This window comes from Bos taurus, chromosome 20 (genome assembly GCF_002263795.3).
Source record: "Bos taurus isolate L1 Dominette 01449 registration number 42190680 breed Hereford chromosome 20, ARS-UCD2.0, whole genome shotgun sequence".
NCBI lineage: Eukaryota > Metazoa > Chordata > Mammalia > Artiodactyla > Bovidae > Bos > Bos taurus.
Window position 1 is genome coordinate 71,517,860 of NC_037347.1, and position 12,879 is coordinate 71,530,738.

General features: G+C 51.2%; 1 protein-coding gene across 12 annotated transcripts in view; it reads right to left on the minus strand.

The window, feature by feature from the left end:
- The window catches only part of CEP72 (centrosomal protein 72), a 37,522-nt gene extending 25,980 nt beyond the window's left edge, over positions 1-11,542 (minus strand). For 7 of the 12 annotated variants that reach the window (XM_059878924.1, XM_059878925.1, XM_059878923.1 and 4 more), the window contains exons 1-4: positions 11,257-11,542; positions 4,072-4,199; positions 3,023-3,215; positions 467-575 (exon numbers count right to left, since the gene is read on the minus strand). In XM_059878924.1, the coding sequence (XP_059734907.1) occupies positions 467-575; positions 3,023-3,215; positions 4,072-4,199; positions 11,257-11,527 (701 nt within the window). In that variant the 5' untranslated portion in view covers positions 11,528-11,542. Of the gene's footprint in view, positions 1-466; positions 576-3,022; positions 3,216-4,071; positions 4,200-4,290; positions 5,764-11,158 lie in introns of those variants that run through there. The other 5 variants (XM_010816864.3, XM_010816861.4, XM_024981568.2 and 2 more) reach the window with 3 other exon arrangements.
- Positions 11,543-12,879: the final 1,337 nt, after the last annotated feature.

Genomic DNA, 12,879 nt, shown 5'->3' on the forward strand with positions numbered 1-12,879 from the left:
CATCTTACAGAAAAACTCAAACATTTTGGCCAAACTAATATTGAAAAGTAACCTACAGAAGATGTGATGGACAGGAAGAGAGGCTGTCCTACGGTATCCTTTATCGCCAGCTGGTGTGGGGCGTCTCTCCCACCCCCACCACACCTCCCGCAGGCCTGCCCTCTAAGTGGCAATCCGCATGCAGAGTTTGTATCTTCAGTTAATACAGAGGCTGGCATTTTTCTATCAACAGTGAACACTCCTCAAGAAGTTCAAACACCACTTCTGTTCATGGGCTTCCTTGATAGCTCAGCTGGTAAAGAATCCACCGGCAGTGCAGGAGACCTGGGTCAGGAAGACCCCCTGGAGAAGGGCAAGGCTACCCACTCCTGTATTCTCGCCTGGAGAATTGTACTATACAGTTCATGGGGTCACAGAGAGTTGGACATGACTGAGCGACTTTCACTCTCGCTTTTTCTGTTCATACCTTTCTTCTCTGAAAACAGATGGGAAGCTCTGCTCTGAGTCCAGCGATTCCTCTGAACCAAAATGCAGCCGGGACGCTCTCCGCTCACTCTCCCTCACGGGGCGGTCATCTACAGAGAAGACACCATGGGAAAGTAGCGACCAGAGGCAGGTGCCAGGCCCCGCCGTGGCGCACCTGCCGGCCTCCCATGGGGAGCAAAGGTGTCCTGCCGCCCACTCAGCCTCACACGCACCTGACCAGAGGCACTGCCCTGTTCTGGGGCCTTCCCTCCCCCGAGGGCCAACCCACCACAGGAGCCCGTGGAGGTGCTGAGCGTGATCCCCGGAGGCGGCAGCTTACACCAGGCTTGAGCCTCAGACAGGAAGGGAAACACACACTCAAGTTCACGTGCAGGCACACCCTTCTTGTCTCCTCTTGACACATATCAGGGATGCTGGGCAAGGTCCCCAAACACCCCTAACAAGTGTCCACGGGCGAGGAGCCCAACACACTGGAGAGAAGAGGCCCAGGCCACGTGCTGGCACCCAGGGCTCACCTCTCAGATCCTGGGACTGGAACAGGGGGCAGAGCCAAGCCTGTTTCCACACGTGCCCTGGACCCAAGAAGGCCTCACGTGTCCACAGCCACACCTCCTCGGGAGTGCCCAAGGGAGGCTGCCCTCCCAAACGCTGGTGGCCAGCCCTCAGGAACTTGTCAGGACCACCCCAGACTTGCTCAGGAAGCTGAGCCCACAGCGCCCAGAGGCACATGTCCCAGTGAGAAACAAGGACCAAGGTGTGGACTCTGCATGGCAGCCCTGGCCCCACGCGGGGTGCCCCCGGGAGCCCCCTCCATCCCCTCGGGGACTCCGTCCGCCACACGCTGGTCTGAGGCCTCCTGGGCTCTGCACTCTCATGGCCTGGACGTGGCCTTCATGCCAGCAACTCACGACTCTACTTGCTCAGCCTGAACTTCACTGAGTCAGCGCCATGCCCCTCACTCTGAACTCAAGCTCCATGTGGCTAAGACCAGCGCAAACCTGTCTCACCCAGGCCACACCCTCTCTGCACGGCAGCGGCCCCCAGGCCCGGCGAGGGCCTCCTCTGCTCCCGGCCAGAGCGCTTGGGTTACTCCCTCGGAGCTCCCACGGCGCCCGGCGGGAGAGCGGGCCTTCCAAGAGCTCCAGGGCTCCCGCAGCACGGACTCCAGTGACTCTCCTTTCTCATGTCTGAGTACCTTTCAGACTGGAACAACTCTATAAGACCGAATCGAAAACTTTTATCACAAGTAGAAACTAATCATTTAAGACTGAAGACTGCACAACTTTCAAGAAGGATTGTAATGCTTCAATAGTTTACAGAATACTTATACAGTCAACTAAGGAGACCTGTGTTCGATCCCTGGGTTGGGAAGATCCCCTGGAGAAGGAAATGGCAACCCACTCCAGTACTGTTGCCTGGAGAATCCCATGGACGGAGGAATCTGATGGGCTACAGTCCACAGGGTCGCAAAGAGTTGGACACGGCTGAGCAACTTAACTAACTAAGGACACAAGCATTTAATCCTCCCAAATATCTAAAAACCAACAAAACGTTGAAACCCTAAGTAGGTCTGAACAAACAGTGCGCCTCTGGGGGTCAGTGCCCCAGGCCCAGGCTGGTGTGGCCTAACCACGCAGCCAGGCTCCCTAGAGCCAGGGCCACCAGCCCGGGGACAAGGAGGTGAGCCAAGGCAGGCACAGCTGGGGTGCTTGTGAGAGACGCTCTGTGCAGCTGAGGGGGCAGAACCCGGAGTGTCTGCAGGTCCTGTGGACACTGAACGGGCAGGAGCCATGGTCTGCCCGCTGCCCAGCATCTACCTGACAAGCGCTGCCGTGTGGGTCTCATTTCATTATCTCAGCACCTGGGAGGTGGAGACACCCTGGAATCCCTCCAGCCTCCCCAAGCGGTCAAAGGCCCTCTGAGTGGACAACACGCACTGATCACTGGGGGCACAGAAGGACCACCACCCTCCAATCAGACAGTCTTAACTGCCCTCAAGCGGCACTTCCACAGGAGGATCAGGTCTAAGACTCTACGCCCTCCTTCCCCAGGGCCTCCCGACTGGCACACCCTCTGCTCCCGCCGCTTGTCCTGCAAGCCCCAGAGATTCGGTTCTTCCTGGGCCATGGCGGCAGCTGCACCTGCCAAGAGGCTCTCCTGCGGAGGCCCTCCCACTCTCTCACGCTGTTGCCCGGGGCGTGCGCAGCACAGTAACCTCTCATTCCTGTGCTCTAGGCGCATGCAAAACCAGGCTGAATCCAGCCGTCCGACTGAGCCTGGGACAACACCCAGGAGGCCATGCGAGGAAATAGACAACAGAGCTTGAGAACAGCTGGAGAGCCGAGCCAGCCCACACCTGTGCCCCGGCCAGCCCAGCAGGCACTTGTGGTCTCAGGAAGTGGCTCCCGGCCGCCTTCCCAGGCGGCTTTTCTGTGAGAGGAGGAAACCAGCTCCCCTCTCCAGAAGGGGCAGCAGCGTGATCGCCCCAAGAACACGAGCAGGGCACCGAGAGAGGCTGGGAGCGCAGCCGGCCTACCCAGCTGCTGGAGCCCTGGGAGCATGTGCACCATGAAGAGGCGGTAGTCAGGCTCGCTCTTCACCACGGGGTTCAGCCGCAGGTCCACGTCCAAGAGCCCCGCCAGGGAGTGGAGCCGGAAGACCTCCGCCAGCGAGGAGATGCGGTTGTAGTAGAGGTTGAGGCTCTCCAGCGCCGTCAGGCACTCAATGCCCTGCCGGGACAAACGCACGGTGAGACGGGCGTCGACACACACTCACTCCACACCCCCCGCCCCCCATCACTGGACAGCAGAGCAAAGGTGAGCTCTGCCGGGAGCTGCTCCTGGGCGCGAGGCGGCCGAGCCGGTCAATCCCTGCAGGGCCTCACGCACCAGCTGAGAGACGCATCCAACGCCAAGCTCTCACACCCAGCCCCGTTGGCGGAACCACCGCTGCCCCTGCTTCACAGATGAGAAGACTGAGTATAGCCGGGACGAGATCTTGCGGCAGACGCTGATGCGAGGGGCAGGGCTCCCAACCAGGTCGGGGCGCTGACAGACTCGCGCTCCAGGCAGGGGCGTCCTGCCTCCCTTTCTCCCCACCGCAGGCCCTGGCAGTTCACACGGCGTTCCCATTCGTCATCGCCTGGGGACTTCTTGCGTCCTTTCTGTCACCAGCGCCTGCTGCGACAGGCACACAAGCCATTCAAGGGCCCAAGGCCACTAACAGTCAGACACACATGGATGAGAAGTGCAGCGTGGGTGCAGAGGACAGCTGATGCAGGATGAAGGCGGGCACACACACGCTCGTCTTTCGGGCCTTTTTTCCTTTACAGACACAACCATCTTCGTCAGAGTGGGGTGATTTCATGTTATAGTTGGAATACAACGCGATGCATAGCAAATCCAGCTCACAGCAAACACAGAGAATGTGGCACAGCACTCACAGTCACTTTAGGTGCACAGTTTACAAGTTTTAGAAGCAGTCGTGAAACACAGTGCTTTTTTTTTTTTTTTTTAAACCATAAATGTACTTCCCCCTGCTATTATAGCAATAAATATTCTTTTAAGAAACAAACCTAAAACTTACCTCTAGACTAACCAAGGAGTTTCGTGAGAGATCTAGAGATTTTAGACTTGTTAAATTCATCAAAGAATTTCCCAGGTGAGTAATCTTTTCTTGGTAAGTTCCAGGAATAGATAATGACTGAAGTTCAGCTAAGAATAGAAAATTAAGAGATTTTAAGTTTATTATTTTACTGAAAATTAATTATTACAGTAATTTAGTCTCCCTCCAAAACCCACTCACCAGGAAGCCCTAAGGGGGCTGCCAGCCCACTGCCTCTAAGCTTCCACGCAGGGATCACATCTGAAACCCTCTCAGGGGCTGACCTGAGGTCACGCCATTACGGGTGATGGCCAGTGGCACTTGGGGGGAACCATACACTTCTCTGGGACACAGCCGGTAAGCACTCATAAGACAAATGTCACTACAAATATAAGTTTCCCCTCCAGGATTTGGTGATGGACAGGGAGGCCGGACATGTTGCAATTCACGGGGTTGCAAAGAGTCGGTCACGACTGAGAGACTGAACTGAACTGAGCTGAAACTGAATGAAACAGACACTCTGTGTTTGGATGCACCAAATATTTCCCTGGAAACTTTTGTTTTAAAACACATTTTGATTAAATACAAAACTGGTTTTTGGCTTTCCAGTTTCAGACAAGACAGAGCAGACACATTTCACCCTATTCCTCCCATTAGACCTAACAACCCTGGACAACAAAACAGGAAGCAAGTGCCTGGCAACTGAAGGGTGGGGGCAGAAGGCCAACCATCTAGGGACCTAAAAAAAGGGTCAAGCACTGAGGGCTGGTTTTGTTGTCTCCTATGCATCCCAATCTGAATGCAAGAGAAGCTGGCCGCCCACAAACACCCACGGACATCTACCAAAAGATATGGGTAAGCCTGCTGTCCACTGTCAAAGATGGTCAGTGATGGCCTTGCAGGAGAGATGGCCTTGCAGGACAGACTCCTGACAACCCCAGCCCCACTCCCACCCAACACCAAGGGAAAATCATGGACCTCGTACCCTTGGCCTTGCACAGTGGGCAGCACTGGGACCGCGAGAGTGGACCCAACTACTGTCCTGGGCTGTCTGTAATGAGGCATCTGTAGAGGCTGTGTGTATGACAGGGGCCTGGCCACCGCCTCAGCAACAAGGCAGCATCCAGGCAGTGACAGAACCGAGTAACAAGATTTAAACAGGAAGCAGAATCCCAATCAAAACGATCAATCAAAAATGATGAAGAACTAGGAAAATCTCAATCTGGATGAGAGAAAACAATAGACACCAATAATGAGATGAGAGAAACCAGAATTATCTAACGAGGATTTTAAAGCAACTGATACAAAAATAGTTCAATGAGCAATTATGAACATGCTTTAAAAAATGAGAAAGTAGGGATTCTTGGCAAAAAACCAGAAGATATAAAGAAGAAACAAATAGAAATTTGAGAAGTGAAAAATAACTGAAAGAAACAAACAAAAACCATGGGAGCAGCTTAATAACAGAATGGAGATGACAGGGAAAAATTCAAAGAGAGTAAATGCAAAGATAAATTAAACAAAATTGTCCTATCTGACCAAGAGAGAAAACAGACTAAAAAAATGAACAGAGCTTCAAGGTTCTGTAGAAATAGAAAAAGCAATCTAACATTCATGTCCTTGGGAACCCATGGAGTTCCAATGAGAGTTTCAAGAAGAGAAAAACAGCATGGCTTAAAAAAAAAAAAAAAAATTAAAGAAGTAACAGCTGAAAACTTTCCAAATTTGGCAAAAAAACAAAACCCTACATATTCAAGAAGCTGAAAAAACACCAAACAGAATAAAGGCAAAAGCTAACACATCAGAATCAAAACCACTGATGGCAATGAAAGAATCTCGAGAGCAACCAGAGAGAAAGGCATCACCCAGAGGGAGACACAACTCCCGTGGTAGGGAGTGACTCTTCAGAAACCATGGTGGCCTAAAGGAAGTGCTCTCACATTTTTCAATTGCTGAAAAAAAGAACTTTCATCTTAGAAATCTATATTCTCCAATAACAGTCTTTACGACTGAAGGTGAAATACAGGTATTCTTAAATGAAGAAACGCTAAGAGAACTTTTCACCAGCACGCCTGCCAGTAGATAACTGCTTAAGAAAAATCTTTAAACATCAAGGAAAGATAAAAGAAGGAAACCTGGGACATCAGGCATGAAGAAATGAAACAGGTAAACACTTGGGTTAATGCTTCCTCCTAAGCTATTTAAACTGTCAGATGATTGTAAAAAGCAAAAATCTCACCATTACTGTGGCTCTCAGGTATGCAGATGAAATATCTAGACAAATCATATAGTGGGAGAAAAATGAAACCTAAATGGTGGTACACTTGCAGAGTACATCATGTGAAACGCTGGGCTGGATGAAGCACAAGCTGGAATCAAGACTGCCAGGAGAAATATCAATAACCTCAGATATGCAGATGATATTTGCATATATCATACAGGTGGCTGCATTCCCTGGTGGCTCAGATGGTAAAGCATCTGCCTGTGAGGCGGGAGACCGGGGTTCGATCGCTAGGTTGGGAAGATCCCCTGGAGAAGAAAATGGCCACCCACTCCAGTATTCTTGCCTGGAGAATCCCATGGACAGAGGAGCCTCATGGGCTACAGTCCAAGGGGTTGCAAAGAGTTGGACACGACTGAGCGACTTCATTTTCACACAGATGACACCACCCTAATGGAACACAGTGAAGAGAAACTAAAGAGCCTCTTGATGAGGGTGAAAGAGGAGAGTGAAAAAGCTGGCTTAAAACTCAACATTCAAAAAATGAAGATCATGGCATCTAGTCCCATCACTTCACAGTAAACAGATGGGGAAAAAATGCAAACAGTGACAGACTTTATTTTCTTGGGCTTCAAAATCACTGAGGACGGTGACTGTAGCCATGAGATTAAAAGACACTTGCTCCTTGGAAGAAAAGCTATGACAAACTTAAGACAGCGTTTTAAAAAGCAAAGAAATCACTGTGCCGACAAAGGTTCATACAGTCAGGCTATGGTTTTTCTAGTAGTCACGTAGAGATGTGAGAGTTGAACCATAAAGGCTGAGCGCCAAAGAACTGATGCTTTTACACTGTGGTGCTGGAGACTCTTGGAGAGTCCCTTGGACTGCAAGGAGATCAAAACCAGTCAATCCTAAAGGAAATCAACCCCAGATATTCACTAGAAAGACCTATGTTAAAGCCCCAATACTTTGGCCACCTGATGCGAACAGCTGACTCACTGGAAAAGACCCTAATGCTGGGAAAGATTGAAGGCAGGAGGAGGGGGCAGGAGAGGATGAAATGGTTGGATGGCATCACTGACTCAATGGGCATGAATTTGAGCAAAGTCCAGGAGACAGTGAAGGACAGGGAAGCCTGGCGTGCTGCAGTCCACTGGATCTCAGAGTCGTACACAACTGAACAGCTGAACGACAACAACAAAAAATGGTGGTAAAATTTCTATTTTCACTTGACATGGTAAACCATCCACACAAGTAAACTGTGTTAAATCACATAAACACTGTACACTGTAATATGTAGAGCAATGACTAAAAAAGGTATATGAAGAGATACGCTCAGAAATATAATAGATAAATCAAAATCAAATAATAAAAAATACTCAAGTAAGGAAGGGGCTTCCCTTGTGGCTCACCTGGTAAAGAATCTGCCTGCAATGCAGGAGACTTGGGTTCGACTCCTGGGTTGGGAAGATCCCCTGGAGAAGGAAAAGTCTACCCACTCCAGTATTCTGGCCTGTAAATTCCATGGACTGTATAGTCCATGGGGTCGCAAAGAGTCAGACATGACTAAGGAAAAGGAAGGAAAGAGGAAACACGGAAAGGAAGGAAATAGGAAACAAAAGAAGAAAAAACAAAGGGAGTAAACAGAAAAATAATAAATGGCACACATAAGCCATATTAATATTAATAAATGGTCTAAATATGCTATAAAAGGGAAGCTTCCCTGACGAGTTAGACAGTAAAGAACCTGCCTGCAATGCAGGAGATGAGGAACCAATGCAGGGTTCGATCCCTGGATCAGGAAGATCCCCTGGAGAAGGAAATGGCTACCCACTCCAACATTCTTGCCTGGAGAATTCCATGGACAGAGGAGACTACCAGACTACAGTCCATGGGGTCACAAAGAGTCAGCTACAACTGAGCAACTAACATTTTTATATTGTAAAAGACAGAGGTTAGCAGAGTAGATTAGAAATTACATATAGTATATACTGATTCCCCTGTTAATTCAGTCAGTAAAGAATCCAGCTACTACGCAGGAGACCCGGGTTCGATTCCTGAGTGGGAAAGATCCCCTGGAGAAGGAAATGGCAACTCATTATAGTATGCCTGCCTGGAGAATCCCATGGAGAGAGAGCCCAGAGGGCTAGTCCAATGGGGTGACAAGAGTTGGACACAACTTAGCGACTAAACCACCATATACCATCTACAAGAAATTTATTTCAAATATTACGATATATGTACACTTACAGATGAAATAGTAAACAAATAGATAAAGACATACCCTGCAAATACTAGACAAAAGAAAGCTGGAGAGGCTACACTCAGTCAGTTCAGTCGCTCAGTCCTGTTGAACTCTTTGCAACTCCATGGACTGCAGCACGCCAGGCCTCCCTGTCCATCACCAACTCCTGGAGCTTGCTCAAACTCATGTCCATTGAGTCAGTGATGCTATTCAACCATCTCATCCTCTGTCATCTCCTTCTCTTTCTGCCTTCAAACTTTCCCAGCTTCAGGGTCTTTTCCAGTGAGTCAGCTCTTTTCATCAAATATTCAGGACTGATTTCCTTTAGGATGGACTGGTTGGATCTCCTTGCAGTCCAAGGGACTCTCAAGAGTCTTCTCCAACACCACAGTTCAAAAGCATCAATTCTTTGGCGCTCAGCTTTCTTTATGGTTCAACTCAAACATCCATACATGACTACACTAATTAGGCTACAGTGTTGGAGAAGACTCTTGAGAGTCCCTTGGACTGCAAGGAGATCCAACCAGTCCATCCTAAAGGAGATCAGTCCTAGGTGTTCATTGGAAGGACTGATGCTGAAGCTGAAACTCCAAAACTTTGGCCACCTCACGCGAAGAGTTGACTCATTGGAAAAGACGCTGATGCTGGGAGGGATTGGGGGCAGGAGGAGAAGGGGACGACAGAGGATGAGATGGCTGGATGGCATCACTGACTCAATGGACATGAGTTTGAGTAAACTCCAGGAGTTCGTGATGGACAGGGAGGCCTGGCGTGCTGTGATTCATGGGGTCACAAAGAGTCGGACACGACTGAGGGACTGAACTGAACTGAATATTAGATAAAGTAGATGTCTCACTGTAGAAAATTATCAGGGATAAGGAGGAATACTACATATGTTACAAAGGTCACTCCAATATGAAGACATAAAAATCCTAAATATGTATGCACCAAATAGCAGTTTCAAGACCCATGAAGTGGAAAGAGAAATAGATAAATCCACAATTATAGTTAGGGATCTCAATACCTATCTCCTGGTAATTTACCAGGAGACTCACTGGACAGAAAATCAGCAAGGATAAAAAAGAACTGAGCAACGTAAGTCAACAGAATCAAACTGATGTTTATACAACACTCCAGTCAGTGACAGAGTACACATTCCTTCCAACTGCACTTGGTACATATAGGCCAGACTGTGGGCCATAAAACTAACTTCAACAAATTTAAAACAATTAAGACCATACAGAGTATGTTTTCTGACCATAATGGAATCACATCAGAATAAATAACAGAAAGAAAAAAATACCAAACAAACTAGGAAAACCTCCAGTCACACAAAAATGAAAAAAAACATTTCTGAACAATCCATAGGTCTAAGAGAAAGTCAAGGGAAATTTAAAAAACGCAGTGAACTACATGAAAATGAAAATACAACAAAACTTTTGGATGCAGCTAAAGTTGTGCTTAAAGGGAAACTTACAGCACTAAAATGAAAGTCTCAAATCAGAAATCTAAATTTTCATCTCAAGAATCAAGAAAAAGAGCAAAATAAATGCAAAGCAGCAGGAAGAAGAAAATAATACAGAATCAATGAAATTCAAAACCAAAAAACCTATGAAGAAAACCCAAAAGCTGGCTCACTGACAAGTGTAATAAAATCCATAAACCTCAAGACAGACCAAAAAAGACAGAAATGACCAATATCAGAAATGGAAGAAGGGTATCACTACAGACCACACAGACATTAACAAGCTAATAAGCAAATACCACAAACTCTATACACACAAATTTAACACGTTGGATGAAATCAGTTCTGCAAAACCCCACACAACCATAACTCACTTAAGATGAAGTCGATAATATGAATAGTTCTATAACAACTGCAGACATTGTATTTGTAATTTAAAAGCTTCAAATACAGAAAATTTCAGGCGCATAAGGTTTCGCTGGAAAGTTCTATCAAGCAAAAAAGAACTGGCACCAATTTTACAGAATCTCTTCTAGAAAACCGAAGAGGCACTTTGCCCACGATGTCATGAGCCCGGTGTTACCTTGATACCAGAACCAGACAAAATAATAAAAAAAGAAAACTAGCGCCCAACATCCGTCTTGAACACGAGTCCAGAGATCGTCGGCCTGGGAGGGGCGAACGAGTACGTTTCAGAGATCCTCCAGAAACGAAGGTGCTTCAAGCTTTCGGAGAAAACCAGCCTAATCCAGCTGACTAACGGGTGAAAGGAAACCCAAGTGATCTTCCCAGATAACGCAAAAAACACCGCCGCGAAGGCTCCGCAGACGCGCCCCAGAGGAGCTCCCCTCAGACGGCGCGAGGGCCGGGCCGCCCCGGCCCCTCAGGGGCCTCCGCTCGGGACCCCAGCTCGCCCCGGGCCCCGCTCTTCGGGGGCCCCCAGGCCCGCGCTCTCAGCCCCACCGCCGCCCCGCCCCGCTTTGCGCTCCCCGCGCCCGCCCCTCAGGCCTGGGGCGGCTCGGAACCGAGCGGTCTCTTTCGGCACCTCTGGCCTGACCGGTCCTCCGACACGGCGGCGGGAAGCTCGCGCCCTCGGCCAGCGCCGCCCGCCGCCCGCCGCCCGCCGCCTGGCGCGCACCCAGGTCGCAGTGAGGCGCCAGGCCGCTCTTCTCCCGGATCTTCTCCTCACACAGCACCACCCGCCCGCCCGGCGCCATAGTTTCAAACGGCGCGCACCTGCCCGCGCCTGCGCGCCGGGGACGCAAAGGGCCGGGGAGGGGCGGTGCTGAGGGCGGTGCCAAGGGGCGGTGCTGGAGGGAAAGGGCGGGGGTCGAGGGCGAAGTGGGCGTGGCCAAGGCTTGTAAGGGGCGGGGGCTGTGGGGGCTGAATGAAGGGGCGGGGCCGAGGGCGGGTGGGCGCAGCCAAGGCCGTAGGGCGCGGGGATGTGGGTCTGGCCGAGGCAGCCTGGAGGCGGGGTTAGGGTAAATTGGGGCCCGCCCCAGGGCATACCTGAGTTCCCGCCCCACTTGGGGACCTCGCCTCACCAGGGCACCTGCCCCAGCTGGGGCCCCTATCCACCCCCAGATTGGTCTGCATCCTGGGCTCCGGACCCGCGGATTCTGCCCGAGGTTGCGGCGGCCTACGTGGGTCACTCGGCCACGGCGGGTCCGGCTCTGCCCACGTCCGCAGTTCCTAGGTGACAAGCCTGAACCGCGGGGTTCACGGTGTGTCGGGCTCCCTGGGCCTTTTGTGGAGCGCCTCCAGGGAAGACCTGCATTCCCGTCTGCCTGACTCTGCCCCAGGCAGCCCGCGTCCTGGGGGTTCCCTTGCCCAGGTCTGGCTTGTTGGTAGCTTCCCCTCCCCTGGCATGTCACAGCCTGGGTGGTGGCACCGGAGGTGTAGATAAGATTGTAGGGGCAGGTATAAGGCGCTGGTGTGGGACAGTATGGCAGAGTGTAGGAGAGGTGTAGACAGAGTGTAGGGCAGGGTGTAGACAGGGGCTGTGCTCAGGGGGCTGGGGTGTGGGTCCCCTGCAGGGTACCAGAATCTCTCCTGAGCAGGGCAGGGCTTCACGCCTGCTGGGCCAGGCCCCGTGGGGCCCTGTGCCAAGTCACCTATGGAGACCAGCAAACATTCAGTGATGCTTCATAACTGCCCAGTGTCGCGCTTCCCACAAGACCATGGAGGGACTCTGGCACAGCCAAGGGCATGTGGTCACCAGCCAGGGCTGCCTGAGCGGAGTTGGTGCAGCAAGGACGCTAGACACAGAGCAAATATCCTGGCTTTCAGAAGTAAACAGGGGCAAACAAAAGGCTTCTGTCACTGACCGCCCCCCCCCAAAAAAAGCAGCTTGTCCGTCAGGGCACAGCCCACACTCCAAACACCACTGCTTCCTCCTGCTGCCAGTCACTTCAGGTCGGGCAGCCCAATCCTGAGTCCTCTACAGCTTTCTAGAGCATTCCAGGGAGGCTTCCAGGGCCCTCAGCCTTGAGCCCCAGACTGCAGGGTCAGAACATCCCAGGGAGAAGCTGGCCACAGAGATGGAGACCTGAGGGTGAGCCCACGGCAGTCATGCACTGGGCAGTCAGAGGGATCCTCCAGGGCGCTGGTGGCCTGGGCCGTCTTGGACTTTTCCCGCACTTTATCTGGCCTTGGCTGGGCGGTGAGGGGCAGGAGGAGACAGGGCAAGCACCTGTGGCACTGGCCGTGGGCCCTGGGAACTGTGGCCTTTTGTATCAGTGTCTCTCTACCCTGGGGTGGACGCCAGCATGGTGACTTCATCCCCGAGGAAACACCAGCCGGCTAGGGGCACCTGGACCGAGAATCAGACTTGAGCTCAGCCCAGGGGTGCTTCTGCAC